Source organism: Drosophila gunungcola (genome assembly GCF_025200985.1).
Source record: "Drosophila gunungcola strain Sukarami chromosome 3L unlocalized genomic scaffold, Dgunungcola_SK_2 000003F, whole genome shotgun sequence".
Classification (NCBI taxonomy): domain Eukaryota; kingdom Metazoa; phylum Arthropoda; class Insecta; order Diptera; family Drosophilidae; genus Drosophila; species Drosophila gunungcola.
The window spans coordinates 2358665-2380749 of NW_026453179.1; the positions used below are offsets into that span (position 1 = coordinate 2358665).

General features: G+C 40.4%; 1 protein-coding gene across 1 annotated transcript in view; it reads right to left on the reverse strand.

Annotated features, from left to right (window-relative positions):
* Positions 1-5805, reverse strand: part of LOC128258750 (division abnormally delayed protein) — a 68990-nt gene extending 63185 nt beyond the window's left edge. Inside the window, exon 1 of the mRNA XM_052990616.1 lies at positions 4767-5805. Within this exon, the coding sequence (XP_052846576.1) occupies positions 4767-5052 (286 nt within the window). The 5' untranslated portion in view covers positions 5053-5805. The remainder of the gene's footprint in view (positions 1-4766) is intronic.
* Positions 5806-22085: the final 16280 nt, after the last annotated feature.

Here is a 22085-nt window from a genome sequence, read left to right on the forward strand (position 1 = left end):
AATGAATGAGAGTTAGACGATGAAATATTTCACCAATTTGAATGCGAGCAGTCGACAACATCTGCTGGATCCATGGATCTCTAAAAACTACCATACAGAACACCGAAAGCCAATCAATGACATCATTCCGCCTTCGAAACAAATATCTGAAATTAAACAGAACTCGAACACTGAACACTGGAAACTGAGCACTGGAAACCGAAGCGAGCCACTCTCGAATTGCCTTTTGTATTGAGGTCAGAAGTGTAAAAAACACAAAATTAAAGCAAACATTAAGAAAGTAGCCACATACAAAGGCAAGATTTTTATGTTTTGCTGTCTGTTATTTGCTTTTTTTTTGCCTTTTTTATATGCGTGTGAAATCGATGGGCATGGGCGTCGTTAATTTTAATTGAATCTAATTAGCGCAAATATAAAAAACATCTAAAATGGTTTTGGGTATTTTGTAATATCAGCAATGGAGCCGAGTGCTGATAAAGACCTTTGTCTCAAACATCAAGCAGAAAGAGGTTGTTTTAATTTATGAGAGCATAAAACGCTTTTCAAAGATTGATGATAAACTTTTAGGTACGAAGGGATAGTAAGCGGTTTTCTTTTATCTTATCAATATTTAAGCTTTATACCATGATTTAAGGCATTATGCTGCCCAATAAATGTCGGATATTGTCCTAAATTATAATTGGTTAAAGCTAGCTAGAAAAACTAGTTGCAAACACTTTAAAATTATTACTTAAACATTCGGCTTCAAAAAGCTTTAACCGGAGAGTGCATCTTTAAATAGAGTTTTATTAAGAAAACTGAAGTTTATTAGTTCCTTAGCTGTGATTTTTCGATGCCAGACTTATTTTACAGACCTCTGTAATTGATTTTCCCACGTTTCAGCTTTTCCAAAGCATTAAACAAAGACGTGCCGTAATGAATGCCGATTAAGTCAACTTTTAAGCCACTATCCCCAAGCCCATCGACTATTTCCACTTGATTCAGTGGAAAGCGGAGTAGAAAACTCAATTCTAACCATTAAGCAACTGGATGAAACCTTCGTAAACTACTTAAAACGCAGTCGTAATTAGTTTTGGGTCCAGCACCAAATCAATTAAGAATTTTGTCTGGCAATTAAACTCAACTGAAAAGAAGTCAAAACTTAATTGATGGGATAAGTTCATGCGATGAGTGTTCTACGCTTGAATGGAGGTGGGCATCGATCTAAAAGGGTAGCTGAGACTGCAACTGGAACAGTGATAAACTTTAATTATCTACCAGATATTCCGGACAAAACATGTATCTCATGAATAAAACAACAAAACAAGAAACGAGTTTTTTTGGCTATTGGTATTTGGCTGACGAACTTTACGATTGGTCCGACATAAGTGTTATGGATCGTTTTTGGTTCTGCTTGATGGGTTTTGCTACTTTTTGACGAATTTCGCTTAGTCAAAACTTGGCACATTTATGTTTTCAGTTAAGCCTTAAGTGGAGTTCTATGCCATTTGCCATCACTCCAAGTGGATCTTTAACTTTTAATTGGCAGCGCCAAACAAGCTAGCTCTTCCTCTAGCCACTTATGATTTCAGTGTGGGGTATTTGCTCAGTTTTCGAGTTAATTAAAATTTTTACCCAGGGATGCGCTCCTTTGAAGACTTAACCCACGCACCCTAAAACTGCAGGTATGCACACACATGGCCCACGTCATGGAATCCGTTTGAAAAAGTTGTCGGCTAAGCAGTTTTCCCCCGCTTTTCACCGTCTTGCCCCGATTTCCCCGCTCCAAACGAGTCACGCCTGCCTTTGCCTTCTCTATTTGCACTTTTCACTTATCTAGCCAGACGGCACACACAGTCGCAGGCAGAGATACGCGGATACACGGGCTCATATCTCATAGTTTGCTCTAATTTCTGTTGCGAGTTGCTTAAATATTTAGTAACACGGCCGGTGAAGGGGCATTGGAACTGCCTTAGCCTGAAAGCAGATACAGATACTCACTTGTTGGCAAACAGATACATGTACTGCGCGATATGATTAGATATTGCAGCAACGACTTCCTGTTCGTCTTCGAAACGCGTTAATGTTCATGTTAATGGGCAGGGAATATAGCTTTTAATTCGGCACTACTCCGCCTGTGTTTTTGTTGACCAAAAGCAACTCAATTAGCAGTCGAGTGGTGTGCGCAATTAAATTAAAATTTAGTTTTATGTCGAGCGCCTCTACCTGGCGAGCTGCACGGAAAAAGCAAAGCGGGCAGAACCGTTTCTAGTATGCACGGCACCGACATGAGATTAGCATCACAGACAGCACATAAACGTAAAAGTAACACACTCGAGAGCAAACAAAAAAGAGATATAGATGGAGATACGGATACGTACTGCGTACTGTACGGAAACAGATACAGATACAGATACAGATACATTGGCGGGGCATAAATAACGCGGAGGCGGAAAAGGAGGAAGAGGAGGCAAGTGGAATTGTGTAAACAGTAAATAAATGTCGAAAACAAAGTTCGGCATACTTAAGCAGGAGCAACGACCAGGGCACAGAATAGTGAGATACATGGGTGCCGATCGGAGATACGGCGGCTGGATTGCAATGAACAGAACTGGCATTAGCCAAATTGAAATTCCTCAAAGCCAACGCTAATAACTGCCAACTAGCAACTCGATTGGGCGGGCATTCAGGTGGATGAGACTGTGAGACACACAGACATGCACTTGTAACTCTCGCCAGGTTGTTCTTCACACTTTGAGGCCATGGCGTTGGCAATGCGGGCTGCTCAGCAATGTATCTCATAGATACTTCTTGGCGTTAACTACCTGCGTGTGGGAAAGAAAGACAGAAGACAGAAGACAGAAAGAAAGAACGTCGAGAACCACTCCACACAGGTAAGCATTGCACGGGGCAAACTTGCAACATCATCGCCAGATACATTTGTATTCTAGCCGAGTCGTTCGTGGCTGTGTATCATGTAATTGTGCGTAAACGCGTAAATACCAAGTCAAGGTCGGTTAATCAATAATAATTATTTTTCACTCAATTACACGTCTCTGTATCAGAAGAGATACATTTGCTCGTTTTCGGCCGCTTTTCTGATCATATCCGATTGCTTCGCTTTGTTTGGTCTTTGGTTTTGGTTTTGTTTTTATTTCTGCCTTCGTTTGCCAGCCCAGCAACTCATGTGTGAAATATGCATAAACAAAAATATGTCGAGTATCTTGTGGATATTGGTGTATATATTTGTACACCTCCCATAGCCTTCACACAGTTTGGCTTCAGATGCGTGCCACTTGATATGGCACTGTCGAGAAATCAGAATAACAAATGACGCCGCCTGTGTATCTTTGTATCTGCGAGATGTAATGAACCTGCCCCGGCCAAAAACTTTATCCACGGCCCGTCGAAAACTTTCCGAGGCGTTGCCCAATGCGCAATCTTCTAATTGCAAACGGCGCCCGGCTGTTCAGCTGTTCGACTGTTCGACTGCTCGAGTGGTCATAGTTCGCCTCGAGTGGCTGCCCGCTCGAGGACTTTAGTCAGTTCAATGAATTTGCATATGCTTCTAGTTTCTAGCGGGGATCGGGGAGCGGATGAGGCTCTTGGACGAAACAGAAAGAAGAGAAATTGCAGCTGCAAGATGGCAAAACTTTGACTGTCGCGCGATTTACTTGGTTGAAGTATTTAAGCCTGATGGCGGTCGTTTAAGTTAAGTCCTGAATTCGGGAAATGAATTTTTCACAAAAAGCGAAGAGCTTAGAAGGGATTTTTTTTTTAAATGAGTGGAACAAGATTAATCTTGGCTACTTAATCAGTTATTTTAATAAATAACATTATATTATTGTTGTTATATTATTATGCTAAAATTTAACTTTTTGTGATTGTTGAACTAGGAGGGATTTGGGATTTACTACCAATGTTTAAATTTATTTTTAAGACTAAGTAAAACTGTACAAAAACTAGTTTACGCTTGTAGTTAAATTAAAAGCTTTCGGAATATTAATAGCCTCTCAGGGAATTCAAAAAATTCAAAATATTTGACTCTAAGATTTAATGATTCACTATAAATCACACAATTTGTCTATTACATTTTATTATTCAACATTAAATGTTATTACTTAATAAGAAGCTTGAGTAACGACAAGTTCAATATTTTCACATTGTATAAAACCCATGACAATTTGTTGAGTGGCTTGTAAATTTTATCATTTTGTTTTAAGCTGTCTGAAGGTTTTTTGTAAATAAATTTCTTAACACTAATTTAAAGAATTAAGAACCACATTATGATTAGAATAGAATTTGATTATTTGAAGAACTTTTGCTACTCTGATTCATTACAAGAAGATTACTGATCTGTTGCTTTTATTTCCAATTATGGGTTTTTTAAGGGGTTTAGCTGATCAAATTGTGAAAATTAAGAATTGCTTCTCCAAGGACCTAAAATGTGCCGATAGTTGGAGCTGGAAATGCTCAAGCTTCTAGCAAAAGAGACCAAAGTCTACTTATTAGCAGCTTGTTTTTCTCTTTCCCTGTTTTTGTTCCAAAAATTTTTAAATCTCATAATTGTTTTGACAAAAATATTAATTTTTGCTCCCCAAGGGACCTCAAACGTGCCGGTATCTGGAGCTGGAGACGCTCAAGCTGCAGCTTAGTAATTGTTTTTAAAAATATCTATTAATTATGGGGACTGCTCCCCAAGGGACCCTGCGGAACTTAATCTTCCAGCCCGCATAACTATGTGTGCTCTGGATTCCGTAGCCAGAAGGCCTAAGTTTAAACCTTACCTTTTTCGTCGTAAGTCCCACTCGACTTGATGTCCAAGTTCAAGTTCGATTCAAAGTAACTCTTGACGGCATCGCACTGGTGGAGCTGTCCGACCGCCGCGTCCTTCGCCCGCGAGTCCCGCTGCAGGCGACGCCGGTGGTGCGTGGTGGCGCTATGCTGGTGGTGCTGATGGTGGTGGATGCCGTGGCCATCCAGATCCAGGTGCTTGGCGGCTGAGAGGCCGACGAGGCCGCAGAGCAGGGTGAATAGCAAAAGCTGCGCAAGCCGGATGCTCCTGGTCGCCATTTTGATGGATGATGCGGCGAAATTTGATTTGACTCTGAGATATCTTTTTAGGCCCGCGATTTGGGATTTTTATATTTCGGCACCACTATTCGCTCTTCGTATTTACTTCTGCATGCTGTCTGGGGAACAGCTGTTCGCGGCAACACACACAAATGCACAAATGCCGGCTAACACGCACACACACACACACACTAGGACACACGGCCCACAAATACGAGCGCACAAAACAAAAGGCCCCAAAAAACACGCGTTAGCAATAAAAGTGGTAGTAAACGTGGGATAGTGGGTGGTTGGGGAGGAGGGGGAGAGAGCACGGAGTTTCTCTTCTCGACGCCGCTAGAAAAAGTGTGCAAAATATTACGCGCGTGTCTGGCACTTTTTTGTTTGTTACTTTTGCAGTTTTCAAAAGGTCGTAAAATTGCACACAAATATTGAACTGAACCTGTTCAAGAGATTCGCTCAGAGACTTTCCATGACATAACACGCCTAAATAGTACTCAATTCCTTAAGCAATTGATTTGCCAGCGATTGCGTTTTGTTTTTGCTTTCCGTTTGTGTATTTTTTTTGTCGGCAAAAATAGATTTAATTGCGAGGCTTCTTGGCAACCTTAGCCACCGGCGTTTGCAGGTCGAGGAATTGCACTCGCCTTATTTTGTAGCACTTTTCCGTTTCGTTCGAATATCGCCTCGATACTTTTCAGTTTTCCCGCGCGCTCAACGAACCTTTCACGACGAGCAGTCCGAACCGATTGACTCGACCACTCCGCATCCACATCAACCATCCGCCGAGAGTGCAGTGCTTTACGAAGCGAAAGAGAGGAATATCCGAGCGTTCGGTGACTAAGAGCACCCTCGTATCGAGCAAGCCCTCTCTTTCGGACTAAAGAGAAAAGTGCGAGCACATGACACGAAGAACAGATGTTGGGCACAGTGGTGCAATGCTCTAATTAACAGTGGAATTCTCTTATTTAGTCTTGTAAATATGTTAGTTAACTCTTAAACTGAAACTGACGAATGGAGAGGGCTTAAGCCAACAGGGATTTTAGCTAAAATGATTTCTAAGTTTAATTGCTATTTGACGATTAAGATTTTCAAAACTTTAATAAAACTAAAAAATGTGCAATTGCCAAGAATTTGCTAATAATTTGCAAAGCATGAAACTAAGAATATTGGACCAGCTATTCTTTAAATATAATTGATTTCTAAATAATGTTTTACCACGTGTCATAAGCCCTTCCAGAATTAACAATGAATGAACAATTTAATTTGAAACGAGTATTAAATTAAAATCAAAGATACAATTTTTTAGCTTTAAGTATAAGATTATTAAAAATCACATTCTTCTTCAAGTTTCCTTTGAAGTGATTTTCTTGATATGACACATGCACATCCTTTAGATACTCGCATATTCCCTTTATGCCCTAGTCATTTTAATTATTGGTTAAATTAATTTATGGCATCCGACATTTCTTTGAACCACATTTAAGTTTACCTTTGCTGTACCACATGTGAATCATCTTCCAGGAGTTGGCTTGATTATAATATTCCCCTGGCTAGTGGGACTAAATATTTATTCGAATTCTCGAAATGCTCGTCTAAAAGCTTTCAACGGTGGTTCTCTGCATATTTGCATATTCAACGTAAGTCACAACATCTCCCAGTGGTCTTCTCGAGTTCTCGGTGGCTTCCAATCCGTGCTTTTATCGATGCCGCTTGAAAAAATTTGCATGCTCGTTTCTAATTGATGTCTGAATGAGTTCTAATTTTGTTTCATTGGCTGTGTTTTACGATCGGTTTGATGAACTCGCGGAGCAGGCTCGGATTTCACGCCATCGAAAAGGCAGTCAGGCAGTATTTTCCTAGGGCTAAACATTTCTATTTAAATGGATAGCCGTGTCATGACCTCGCACAGCACGTGTGGTGATGTCTTGTTTTTTTTTTTTGTTTTTTCGTATTTTTTCCCTTTGCAATTTGCAAAACGAAGCGATTGTCTTGAGGCTGCAGCGGTGTGGCAGACAATGCACGACCCGAGCCGACTCTCTTCTGACTTTCACTCGTCACCCCCGCGGGCACCGACCTCGATCTTAAATACCTCGGCGTCTCGGGGCGTCTGTATCTATTTCTTCATTAACAAGACATGGCCGAGGAGGAGGAGGAGGGGGAGGAGGAGCGGACTTCATGGTGGTCAGTTGCGGGCGTCCAGCTGGGCGCAAACGCCCTACCACCCCCCATGGATGTTTTCCGATGCCGGTGATATGTTCATCACGAAATGGAATCCTATTCAAATTAGTGTGCGATAAAGAAAGACCTCCCAAAAAAAAAAAGAAAAGGAATAAAGAACCAATGCCCCGGGCTAACAGCGAAAAGTGAGTCAGCGAAGCGGAAACAGTTCTCCAATGAAACGAATCCACATCAGAAACAACCATGGTGATGATGATGATGATGATGATGGGATGGCGAAACGGCAACAAAAAATACAAAAAACTAAAAAAAAAAAGAGCTGGAAAAGGTGAGGTCGAAAATTAAACACCACCACATCGTTTAGATAAAGTTATAAATTATAATGTACGCTACGGAACGATCGATGAGAGCGAAGGTCCCAAAGAAACCGAAACCGAAACCAAAATCAAAACCGAAACCCTTTTCCTTGCTCTCTCGCCTTTTTGTACAGGTAAAACGTAGTCATACACATATGCCAAGGTGTGTGGGTAAGACTGGAATTAAACGAATTTAGTCAAACGGCATCTATAAATTATGGTGCTTCTTTTTGTCGATCAGCAAAATATGAGCTCTCCGAGTTGTTGGGCCAACTCGAGTTTCGTTTAAACGCTTGATTTAGTGCAGTCAAGGCAAAATGTGGCCAAATGTTGGGCTATCTATGCAGTTGTATCTGTATCTGTATTTGTGTATGTGTATGTGTCTGTATCTGTATCTGTTGATGTAGATGTGTGTGCGCATTCCACAAGCGACAGCGTTTTACACTTGAAATCCTCCGGAGCGGGCCAGAAAGAGATGGCTAGAACGGAGCCCGACCCGGCTTGCCTTTTATCCTGGCACAAACACGTTGGTGGCATTTTCCCTCAGTGTGCGTGTGTGTTTGTGTGTGACTGGTCCAACAGGTTCCATGGAGATTCTTCTCTCCACCGTTCCCTGCACCGCGCCCTGTACCGCTCACTCCTCCTTCCCGTTGACTGGCATGCAGCATTTCTCGTTCTCGGTCTCGTTTTGCACATTTTTGAATTTTATTTTAATTTCTTTTTATTATATTTTAGCTGCCATGCTGCCCCTTCTTCATTGCCCCTTTTGCCCCATTTACTTTCTTGTACTTCGTTCGCTTCGGGTTTCTTCTGCTTCTTTTGCAGTTTGTGCAACTTTTGGGTTTGTTGATTTTCATTCACCAAAAACTGGTTCGACGTTTAAGTTCTTCACATGGCTTAGACAGGGGCTTTCAAGGAAGTTCTCGTTGCGGACCCCCCTTTCTCACTGTTTTGCTAAGGAATGTGTGAAGTCATCGAGCTGGGGGCACAGATTTGAATGCCAGCCTCGACGTCTTACACATTTAAAGACCTGGGCGGCACTTGCAGTGCCAGGGCCTTAAATTCCATACTCACACAGCCGGGCAAATGGGCACACAGATACTCTCACTTATACAGATAATCATACACACACCTGCCGCTGGTCGAAGGCTGCTCGTTTTTCCATCGAATCTGAGAATCAGTCAAACGAAACAGACATCGATAGCACTTCATCATGTAACAATCAATGCAAGGCCCTACACTGCAAGAAAAGTCACAGAGGCCCACTCTCACCTTATTATTACGTCCCTACTTGTGCCAATTATTATTGGGAAGCCAGAATTAAAGGTAACTTTGGCCGGGGCCAAATCGAATTGTGTGCATCGTGTAATTGTATTTCATTGCGGGATATTGGATTTTTGTGCTTGATTTGGCACATTGTGATGCGTGTGCCGCCCCCTGATCTGTAACCCACCACCCACAACCCTCCACCACCCCCTTATGGCCTTGGACAAGGGTTCCAGCCCAGTAACTTGTGTCAAAAAGTGGTCCTGATGCTCGCTCGTTTGCTTGCTCTCTCGTGTTTCCCCCTTGACCCTTCTGCCTGACAGTTACTTGTCAATGGCCATGATGAGTGTGCGCCCTGCCACCCCTTTCCACCTCTTTCTCCCCCACTCCTGTTTACAACCTAAAGTTGCACTAAAAAAAAAAAATTGTATGTATTTAAATTTAAAGTCGAAAACAAATTAAAGATATGTAAAAAGCAACATTATAGGCTATAAATAAAACAGAACATCATTTTTTTTAAGTATTATAATTTTAATATTTTAATTTGACTAAAGTATCTTCTTAAATACAATGTGCTATGCCATCACAGCTTTTAGAAAATTTAAAGGTATGCGATGGCATATTTTAGTACTGGAAATCGAAAGAATTTATGTGGTTGTATTTTGAAAATGCTTAAAGACAGCTACTGCTTACTTCTAGTTATATAATCAAAGAAGGATTTCCTTTTGAATTATTCTCTGTGCAGAATGCCCTGCACAGGTGCCAGTAGTTCGGATGGAAGAGCTCTGGGCCAGGGTCTGTCAGTGGCAGGGATACTGCTAGAGCAACTGAAACAGGCGGAGTGGATCTACCTTTGGGTGGGTGAGGGGATTGGGATTGGTAAAGGTATAGGTATAGGTATTGGCATTGGTAGTGGTACCAGTGGATCTCCCTTTGGGGTGGCACGATGGTGCAGGGGGTGGCAGGCGAGCATCGAGGACGTGTCATTGACAGATTTCAACGCAATTGCGTATGAATGAAATCGATTTTTTGCCTTTGTTCTTGCTCTTGATGATTGGGTCTAGTCTGCTGATAGCTCCAGTCCTCGATGATGATGATTGTTGTGATGCTAGTAATGACAATGGCTATAGAATGGAAAGGATGCACGGGTGGCAGTCATATAAGTCGGTCGTTGATGTTGTCATGGGGTAATAAGCTGAATGTGTAGGATATTTTAATAGAAGTGGAACTTGACTAAAGCGGCAGAACTTCCTTTTGATATATAATTCCTGGTCTATAATTAAATAAAAGCACTTCATTCCTTTCAAGGCACAGATAAATTTTTAATATTTACACTCTGTATTGTTAAAAGTTTTAATATAATTTATAAGCAAAAAAATAAATGTATGTAAATTAAGATTGACAAAATTAAAATATTTAAATCTGCCATACCTAATAAAAGACGTCGTATTTAATTTTATTTTTCGTCCCTATTTCTGGGCCATGACTTTGTGAGTAATAATTACTCAGCCATAAAAAGCCTTTTCAGTGGAACTAGTCATTTTATACATTTTGTAATGCCCATTTGTACCCACTTAGATTTATAAATAGAACATTTATAAACTTTATTCTTTTGCACCCACACCCACTGCCGTCACGAAGTTGAGAACACCCCGAGAACCACAGACACTTTCCCACCGTTGGCCCACTCACTTTTTATGGTCCCCATCATATTTGTATTATCACTTTCGCATCTCGACCGGCGGCTGTGGAGTTCCCACTGCACTCAACGGGCCCAGACTCTTGACCGGGCCCATAAACTAGCCCTCGGCGGCCGATATCACATCGGTTGGACGGATGGACGATGGGACAGACGGACAGACGGACAGAATGCACTTGGCAACAGTGCAACAGGGCCGGGGCCTCAAGAACTCTGCCATAAATAAATACAAGTATGTTATATACAGATGCGGCATATAAATACGGGCACACGGGGTATTTATATTTGCCCTACCCATGGCGAGTCGATGGCCAAAGCCGAACCCAATAACCATTCCCATTCCCATTCCCACTCCCAATCCCGAATCAGAATCCCAGCCTGGGCCTTGGCCAAGGTAGAAATTAAGCGTCCCACCGCGAGTTTACACATCATCATCATTATTGTTGCCATTGCCATTGAGACCGGGTAGCGTTGCTGTTGCTGCTGCTGCTGCTCATGTGTTGCTGCTGTTGCTGTTGCTGCTGTTGCTTTTGCTGCTGCTGCTGCTGCCGTTGCAGTTGCAGTCGTGCCATAGAGTAAGGCATCCCGAAGTGAAGCTCGCAACGTGTGCGAATGTGTTGCACAATAAATAAAAATATTTATACATGAAACCTTAAATAAAGCATGAGCGACGAAGATGCGAACCAAGTCATCGCTTTGTGGCTGTGGATGTTGTATGTTGAATGTTCGATGGTGGATGGTGGAGCGGCTCCCATCGGCCAAGTGGCAAAAATAATGTCGTGGCATCTGCATTTGTGGAGCCAACAACAACAGCAACAACATCTGCAGGCAGCAGCCAGCAGCTTTTGCCTACACGAATCTTCAAATTGTTCTTGCCCCGCTTCCTCATCCCAGTTTTTTGTACTCTGCGGATATTTTTGGGCTTATAATTTTTTCATATTGCCGGAGAGCATATAGTTTAGAAATGTGCAAAAAAAAAAAATACGGTCAAGCTTTTTTTTTTCAAAAGCAAACCGATGATTAAATCGTTTTTTGACTGTCTCAGTGGAAATTTATAGTTTGGTTTACTTTTAATGTTTATTAATTATTAACTATCTATTGCTCTATAGCATTTTATTTTAATCCAACGTGTTACAAAAATTTTGTTGAAACCGAAAGTCCACACAAGATCGTTTGGAAATTGGTTAGAAAATATTACGTTTATTGATTTAAACTTAAGTTTGTGTTATTTTTGAAAAGGGTATTATCATATTCATATACCAAGAAGGATTTCCCTTTCTGCATTTTTTACGTTGCTTTCCTGGACTTCTTTTTGTCTTGCCTTTTGTATTGACTGAGGCTGGCAGATGTAGATGGTGATGATGGCGGGGGCGGTGCGGGAGCTGAAGCGGGGGCTGTGCCTCGTCATCGTTGTCAGGCGTCGCAGCCCAGCATCAAGATCAAAGCGAAGCCCAGCAGAGCCCACTAACTACATCGGTCGAGGAGAGCCAACTGAGCAGTGTAGCTGGCACTGAAGCTATCTATGCACAGGGAAAAAAATCACCGAAATAAGTCACCATTTAAGTTGCTTTAAAGAGCAATCTGGTTCATGCTTTATGACCCTTTCAATAACAAAACTCAATTTAAGAACGCCTTAAAACGCATTGTTAAATTAATCACAAATAAAATGTCCATTATTATTATGATTACATCCCATTAAGAGATTACAAAAAAAAAAAAAGAACCAAAAAAACAATATTATATTTTGATATTGCCAATTATCACAATAATATTTCAGATATACAGATACTGGTAACCTGACATTCTTTGAAACCATATCCCATGTCCTCATCAACTTATAAAACTTTTTGAATTAAGCTAAAGCTGTTTATTTAAAAAAAACAAAAACTATATTCTAGTTTCAATTTAAAATTGTATTCTTTTTTGTTTTTTAAATATCATAGTTTGTGTTGCAAAAAAAAATATTTTGATGAATTTCATCCCCATAACAAGATTTTATTTGCTTATAAAATTTGCTTATAAAATTTAACAAATACCTCAATAATGTATATAGCATTATTTACCATTGTTTCTTGCTGTGTAGAGCTAAATGTGAAGCTGAGTTTGAGGCTCAGAAGCCGCTGCCGTGACTGCCTCCGTTGTGGTTTCTGTTTCTGGTGCTGCTGCTGCTGCTGCTGCTGCATAGTCAAAGTAAAATAAGAAATAAATCAGTAAATTGGATTGCTTTCTGCTTTTTGCCCGGCTCACAGTTCGCCATTCGCCGATTTCGCAATGGCAACTGCAGTTGAGCTTCCTTCGGTCGGGTTTGCTTTTCTTTGGTTTTGCTTTGCTTTTGTTTTGTTTTGTTTTGTTTAGTTTTTGTGCCGTGTGGCTCGGTTTTAGTTGGTGCGGCGGTGTGTGTGCGGGTATGCTGGAATTTCTATGCTTATCATCGGCTCGATCTCACCTGTTCAATTCATTATTTTCTATAAATAAACGACAGGCGTCCGGGCAATTTACATTGCTCCCCAGCTCGCCCGTCCGTAATTAAGTTGAGCAGCGCGCTCGCGTTCGCTTCAGTTGTTTAATAACTCAACGCCGATCTGGGGCCAAGGGTTTTGGGGAAAGGTCATCCGCAGGTGGCTCTGGGCATGGCAATGGCAATGGCAATGGCAATGGCAATGGCAATGGCAATCCATGAAATTCGATATGTATCCCGAGAACCGTGGCTCCTGGTGCTGCTGCTGCTGCTGCTGCTGCTGCTCCGACTGCTGCGGTGGCCAATTTCGCGAATTCGTGCAACTTCTGCCGGCGCGTCTGCGCATGAAGAGCTGCCCCAATACACTTACACTGGCAAATGGACTCGAAGAATCTGTATCTGTGTGAATGTATCTGAGCTGGGCGGCGGCCTCTTTGGCCTGGAATTTCTGTGGCTCGTTTTCTTTCATTTTGGTACCTAAACATTTTTTCTCCGGCCTTTTTTAAATACGAGTTTTGCGTGTTCTTCTCCGCATCCTGCTGCACAAATATGGGCCTATGATAACATTGTTTTCGGCGGGACGCGTGAAAGTTGCTGTGCCCCAAAGCGTTCCAGCCAAAGTCCTCACTTTCCACTGTGTGTGTGTGTGTGTGTGTGTGTGTGTGTGTGTGTAGTAGCTCAAACGTTATCCGTAAGACACAAATCTTTGGGCTTTTTATTTATGCCGATTTGGGGTCTTGCCATTGTCGTGTGTCGCGGCTTCTTATCGAGGGTCCCATCGGCTTTGACTTCGCAGGAGGTTGTTCTGCTCAAAATTTGTTGAACCACATTATGTTGATGGAATATTTGTATACCCGATCGGTATCTTATCCTCCCATAAGTGTTGGAGCTTAAGATAAAAGCTGGAATGCCATACAAATTTTAAATCCGTTTAGTCTCTAGCAATAGCTAAAGCACTAGATCATGAAAAAAGAGGTTAAAATCAATCCGACTATTTATCCTAAAAAGTTCAATAACACCATAGACGTTTTCTAAGTCAACTGCTATAAAACTATATGTAGCTTCAGATTAACTTTCGCTTAGAAAAAGCGAAAAGCCTTCAGAGTTTACAATAAGTCTGTCGAAGCTGCCAAAAAAAGATACGAATAACTTTCAACTGTAACTTTGCTGGAAAAGTTTTGCGATCCCTTCGAAGAGACGGCCATAAATTCTATAAAATTCCTTGTCTTCTCATCGCTGGCTAGAAAAAGCAGGAAACAAGTTTAATAGTTGCCAGCGGTGGCAGCAAAGGGGGCTTAGAGCTTAACAAGATTTTTGCGTACTGGGGCTCCAGCTGGGGGGAAAAAAGAACACCGGGCCGATGGCGATTGAAGTTTGTCATGAAAAGATTGGCATGCGTGGCTGGAAAATGCGAAAAGTTTTTGGGGGGGCCGTCCAACTGGCTAACGACCCTAGCCTGATTACGTATACGCCCCGTTGTTCTAGCTATTTTTTGTTCACGGCGTGGGAATCCAAGAGATTCGCGACACTGCAAACCCAAAGCGAAATAAAGTGAGGCGAAACAAAGACGGCCAAATCGGACGCTGCCGAGTCTGGTGGATGGTGCATGAATCATCGCGCCTGCATCGAAATGGATGCTGAGGATGAGGATGAGGATGAGGATGGCGATGAGGATGGCAATGGCGATGAGAATGGGGCTGAGGCTGTGGCTGAGGCTGAGGGAATGGCAAACTGGTTATGCTGGAATGCAGATAACTTCTTGCCCAGCTTCAGACTCCAAGCGAAAACAGCCCGGGCTGCTTCAAGTGCGGCAATTTCATGCCCGTCCGCATCGGAGCTCTGCATATTAAATATTTAAGGCAACAGTCAGAGCCGAAAACCAGAACCGAAAGGCGCACCAAACCGAGCTGAAGAGTCCGCACTAATTTAGTGCGATTCGCACACCCAGCCAACGGCATGCATGCGGCAACCACAAATTTTAATTAACCGAAACAATGGCGGTGTTGTTACATCAAAGGCAACAACATAATCAGAACGCAAATGCCGAGCGGGGGCTGCAACCGCAATCCTCTGGCGGTCCGTCGAACACCAACTAAATGACCACAAAATTACAGATGCAGATGACCAGTGCCAGTTGAGGAGTCTGATTTAGTCGGTATTCTCGAAACGGAATGTGACCCGCTTTCGAAGCCCGTTTCACAAAGTAACCTTATTGTCGTTTGCAGTTCAAAGGATCTTTAAAGATATATTTGTTAAAGCTTCAAAGAAATTGTCAGCAAATGAACAAAACTCTTGTGTTTAAATTTGACCTAAAAATTGATTATATTTTTGTTTACTGTCAGACAAGCTCAAAATATTATAATATATTACCATATAAAATAGTTACCCGATTTTCTTTTAAAGCTCTTAATTAACCAAATAGAATATAAATTTATAATTAAGTAATTGCTAGCAAATAAGCTCATTATTTAATTATTCTGAATAATGGCGAAAAATCAAATTTTAATAACAAAATGAAATAGTCGACAACACAAGTCTCTGTACTTTTGCTTTTTGAAATATCATAAATTTTAATTTAATTTAAATTTTTTAATTTAAAGGGAAATTTATGAAGAAATTAATTATGTTTGATTTTTTTTCAAATGGCTTCTCTGTGTTACAATTTATTTGTGTATACACTGTATTAAATAATGCTTATAAATGATTTAAAAGGCTAAACGTATTAAGCCAATATATTGTGTCCTTAAAAATATTATTAAAGTATTTTTTTTTCGAAGGTGTTTATTTGCCATCTGAGAAAATGTACTAGGGTATTTTTTAATTATAGATACGTCATTTACTCCGTTGCTTTTTGCGATTTTGCACGAAAATGAGTCACACGAATCGATGACCTTGATCCGCTTAAGCTTTAGACCAACAGACTACTAAAGAGGTTGGGCCACTGAAAAATGCATTACGCAGCTTCAATCGATATTTGGCACCGTCGCCCATTTCGCTGCTGCTCGGGGCAAGGTCGTCTAAGCAGGCGCTAAAAAAAGGAGGTGGCAGACCGAAAACGGTGACCAAATGGCTGGTGGCCCAACCTTGGGGCTTCCACTGGCGCCAGCCACGGCAATTGCAGCTGCGTCACTGCGAAAGTGGAGTCCCAAATGGAGGCCATGACGTCAGGATGAGTCAACAACGGCAACAATCAACTGCCACAATCCCAATGGGAGACACTGCGATGCTGGTGATAAATGATTGAGGCCAAGTGGAAGCCTCACAGATACTTGGATACTTAATTTATGACTTCACAGATGAGTCGCGCTACAAATTGCATTTAATTGCCTCACGTTATGCATAGCAATTCAATGTTATTCATGACTAGAAATATTATACCTGACAGGTGTTGTACTCTTGTAAATAAACTAACACTTTATTAGAGGTTGTTCTGGGAAAATATATATTTTATTGTAAAATAACTTTAAAATGATTAAAGGCACTTTTGCAGTACCTTCTGTTAAAAATAGTGCAAATAAATTCATGAAAATTCGTGTCAGTTCTATCAAATCGTTTACATTTACCAAAAAAAGCAAGACATACAAAAATATAAAATAAAGTGGCCATGCCAAAACCACTTTGCCCTAGCTACTGAACTGTAATAGTTTTATTTTATAATCCTGCTAATAAAACAGATATAAATATTTAAAACGCACTTTTATAAATGCAAGAATATTCTTTGAAATCTTTTAGTTAACCGAAGAAAGAGTTACAAAAAATATGAAATCAATAACTGCATGGGAAACTTAAAATCATTTTCTTTTAAATCAAACTCAATTATGAATAAATAGTGTGCACACAAGCGTTTCAATGAAAAATTATATTTGTTTTTCTATTGTAGAACAAAATAAACAAATGACAAATTCATTTAAATAAAATAACAGTCTATTAAACTGTGCTGCGTGGTTTCGAAAAACGATTTTCATTTTGGCCGATTTAATGGGATAAAAAAGTGTATATAAAATATTTCTTTGTGCAAATATTAACCAGCACCAGTATATTTATTACATATATCCCAAAGCAATAACAGACATTAAACGAGGCGCCACCGCCATCAGAAAAGGCGACAGTCGGTCGATTGAATGGAAAGAGGCGGTGGCGGTGGCAAATGGCAAATGCCATTTACATTGATTAAATATTTTGCCGGCCAATAGGTATCTGACCGTCTCTGATTGAGAGCTCGGCAAACAAACGCTGATCAAAAATAAAGAGACAAATTATGTGTTTGCTGTGCGGCGGCGTTTTAATTTAATTCGCGCTCATTGCATTGCAATTTTCACAGCAAATTGCAATTAGCGGCAATTTAAGCGCATTTCCTACGCACGCAGCATAAAATTTAATGGGAGTCATGCGGATGGAGAGGTTGCCAGTTGGATGACTGGATGACTGGATGACTGGGTGACCGAGTGGCTGAGTAACTGAGTAGCTGGGTGACTGAGTGACCCACTGGCGAACAGGCGGAACTCCAGCGAGGCCAATTGCCCGCCCTCAAGAGCTACTGAGTGTCCGGCTATTTGACTAATGAAAGTATCGCAGTGAACGGCGAAAGTAGCCCACTCTCACAGTAGCCACTTAATGGCTCCATTTGCCAGCGGCAAGTGACCGCCCCACCCACTTGTCGCCCAATCCCTCCGCCTCATTCCTCCGCTCACTGCCCCTGGACGGTTGTGCAATGTGGGCCTAGTGGGTCGCGCGGCGGGATGGAGGTGAACTGCAGAGCTGCAAATTATGGCAAAGTGGACACCAGCGAACGCTGCCCACACTCGGCTATTGCCACATGATTTATCAACTGAAATCCACACGCGAACAGAATTTATTTGAACTACTTGCGTTGCACAGAGAGAAGTTATCAAATTATGTGGTTCCTTAATAAAAAATAGATAATAAAACTTAATATCAGTTCCTAATATTTTATCCTGATATTTATTTAACTAAGCCAAACTAAAATAATCTTTAATCATTATAATAACCAGTTAATTTTTTGTATTTAATGTTTTAATTTAATAGTCCTTAAACCTTTAATTTATATTAAGAAAATTAAATTAACTTACATTCTCATTTTTTGCATAAGTATAAAAACGAAGATATTTTAAAGGGATCGTAACACTATTTATGTCCTCAAATAAACAACTCAATTAAATACTGGACAAAATGTTTACTGGACAAAATTATTACTGAATTAAGTATATAAAATCGATTTCTAATTAAAAAGAACTACCCTCTCCGCTCTGTAAAACGTGAGTTAACTGGAGATTTTTCTCTCTGCAGAGGGGCTTAGAAGTTTCAAAAGGGGATTTTTACATATACCCACGGAGCTGCCACAGATTTGGCGTTGTGTGGGCCCAGACGAGTCAGCCCAACAGATAAGACATATATATCGGATAAGTGCTCGTTTCGATAGCAGCCGTCAAAATGTTTGACTTTTATAAAATAATTTACTTACAATTTGCACATGTCAATCGACAATTGGCTGCAACAAATGTCGCTGCCAGCGGCAATTAGCGATGGAAGAGCATCCATTTTGTTCCCACACCGCTCGGCTGATTTATGGATGGTCAGATGGTCTGTCACCCAACTGGGTTCCGCATTCTTTAAAACGGCTATCGTGCTTTATTAATGCCCATCGTCTGCCACTGAGCTTTGACTGGCGAGAAGGCCGTAAAAAGAAGAGGTTCTCGCGGCTGGGGCAGTCAACTCCATATGGTAAATTACAGTCATTTGCATGGGCTGTTGCAATCTATTTTAATTGATGCTAGGAGTTGATGTTGAAAACATGGGGCGATACGTGTTTTTATACGTAAGATATGCTTAAAATTTGAGCTTCTTTATAGTTTAAGTCGGGAATATGAGTTTAATTAATTTTTTTATTTAATTTATTTAAATTGGAAACCTTTTTTTTAAACAACGGCGAAACATATTAACTGCTGCTCATTTGGGGTTTCATATGGAAATTAAAAGTATTCATCCTGGTGGTTTTAACATAATTAATCGCTTCAGAAAAAACGCTGAAAACTATTTGCCACTGCATTTTGCAATGCTCAACAAAGTTTACCCATTCTATATTATGGCAATCAATAAATAGCTTCAAAACCAGTGCAAAAAAAGCGAAACAAATTGCAACCAACTAAATTTGCATCAAACATCACATTAAAGGCATAAAAAACTAATGGACTTGAATAATTAAGAGCTGACCTGCATTTGTCTGCTAATCAAAGCTCGTTGCAAATGGTTCAGTGTGCAAAAGTTTGACAACCATGCCAGGCACATTTCATTTGGTCATTTGTGACATTGCTGATTGTCAAATAACAAAATAACGATAAAATTAATGGCGATACATTAACACACGCACCTAACTGACATTATAAAGGCTAGATTCCAAATTTAAACACCGATTTAATTTACATATTCTTACACATTTCATTAAAAGTTAAGAAGGTTGTAAATTGTCAGCTTCTCTTATTTGATCAAGATATTCCCAATCAAATAAACATTAAAATTGTATAAATGGTTCGATAAAATCACGTTGATAGCTGACTGCAATTTTTCGTTGCTATAAACGGAGAATATTTCAGTGAAATATTGGTTTACCGCTGATAAACAGACATCCAGATGAAGAGCTCAACATTACTTGTATTTACATTTAATTTTCAATATGAAAATCCATCATTTTAATAAAGCCCATTTTGAAGGGCTTTACTTAAATTTACATCAACTATTTATAAATGTGCTTGCAAGTCCATAAATGTAAGCCCACAAGGTGGTGACACTGACAGTTCGGGCCAGATCAAAAGAGGCGACAGTGGCAGTGGCAGTCTGTCATTCCGACTACCGACAGTTCCTTTTGCTGGCACATAGTTCACAGCTCACGGCATGTGACGCATTTGCCACTGCGCTTTATTATGCAGGTCTTCCGCTCCTATCTCCCCGAATCCCGGAATCCCGGAATCCCAGACTTGCCATACACCACCAATCCTTCCTTCCTGCGCGGTGCCACATGCCAGGCATTCTACATCTCGTCCTTCAGCACCAGAGATGCGAATTTTCTAGGTATTGTGCTTGGAAACATGCCTACAGGTATTTGTGTTACATTTTGGCTACTATTGTTATATACGGGACAAATTCTTATAGAATACTGATCTTAAATTGGGTTTAATATATATAAATTTTATTGCAGTGTAGAAATAAAAAATATTTGTTTCCATTGTATTTTTATCATTATTTTGATTTTTTTTTGTTTTCTATAACAACATCTTTGAGGCTAATAATATAAATTTGTACTTTTTGGAAATACTTTAATTTCTACAGTTGATGCTTTTCTGAAAGGGCTAACATTATAGTTTACTACCCATTAATCGGTAAAAAAAAATAGATGCATTTATACTTTTGGCCTTTTTTCTAGTTTTGTAAAACGATACTTTTGAAGAAAAAACTAATTATACACCTATTTTTATTTTGAAAGTGCTTTATAAATTTCTATTCCTAATCCTCTTCAGTGAAAAAGCGGTGATTGAAACTTTTAAATTGGAAATAATGTAGTACCTAGCACACCACTGTTCACCAGCTGGCCCCACTCATTAATCCTGTTCTCTGGCTTTGTTGTGGGTGGCAACATCTGCGGTTGAGCTGCTGCAGTGCCGCATTATAAAATAATACATGGGCGTGTGTGCCACGGCCCCGTTGACCTCATCGCATGCCTGTGTCAAAATTGTTCGACAAGCTCGTGTACTTGAACTGTCAACCTGTGTGGGTGGAAGAGGGGTGGGTCTGGGAGGTCCCGAAATGTTGTTGTTCTCGTGCTTACGTGCTCTTGTTATTCTCGTTTTCCACGGGGCGGGATTAACTATCGAGCGGTTTTGCGCACTTTTGCATATTTATAATTGCGAGTCACGTTTAGGGGCCAAGTTTGTTTCAGTTTAAACGGCTTTTCGAGCTTGAATCGATTTTTGACTTTTTTAAATATTTTAATAGTCTAAAGCTGCAGGTGGGCGGAAAAAGTTAGATAAACTTGGAACTTTAAAATATGTCACAAAACATATAGATGCTTAAACCTTTACTTTAAGCAATTAAATAAAATAAAGCCACAATTTCTTTAAAATATAAAAACGTAACGTACAAATAAAACCACTGTCATCTTCAAGCTTGTTTAACTTTAGCTTATAATGACGTATTTCTAAAATATATTGATAAAACATAAAGCCTTCAAGGTTCTTACGTAGTATTCTATTTTAAATGCATTACCTTCGCACATCAAGAATTTCTGCTGGGGGCTTTCCAAAAACAAACTCTATTTCCAAAGTTTCCTAGCTATCTAAAGCAAAACAAACAAATAGTTCGATGTATTTGGCAGTACAGCCAATTAACCAGAAATTAATGGATAAACAAAGTATAGGCAACCGTTCATCGGAATTGAGAAACGAAATAAATTAATTGCAGTCGCCAGCGGCATCGCCGCAGGTGGGCGGTGCTATCGGTGGCTTAGGTGGCGTTTGGGTGGTGCTTGGGTGGTGCTTGGGTGGTGCTTGGGTGGTGCTTGGTGGCTGGCAGGGGGCGTAGGCACAACAGGCGCCATGCTGCATTTTCGGTCGACGAGCCAAAACAACAGATGGAAATAGAACTTTAATTAAAAGCCGAGAGAGCCAGCGGCAACCGCCGAAACAGCGCTGCGAGGGGGAAATAATATAAGTCAACATTCTAATAAGGAAAAAAGTTGCTCTCACACATACAGGCGCCTACTAATACTCAAACACTGAAAAAATAGGAAAAAAATTAGTAAACTTACATGTTTGTTCATGACATAAAACATGCTTCATTATGGAAACCATTTATTTTAATTTATTTTAAGTTAAAGCAATTGCCCATTAACTAATTTGTAATGACTAAGAGTCGGTTTATTTGTTGGTATTTTTGTAAGCCTTATTTCTTAGCCTGTATTGCTTATGTTCGATTTTTTCTGTCAGTGCCTTTGCATACATATGCACGAACAGGGCAAACAGCGGGTGCTCTCAGCTATTTAAAGCCTATTTTCAGTTGGCCC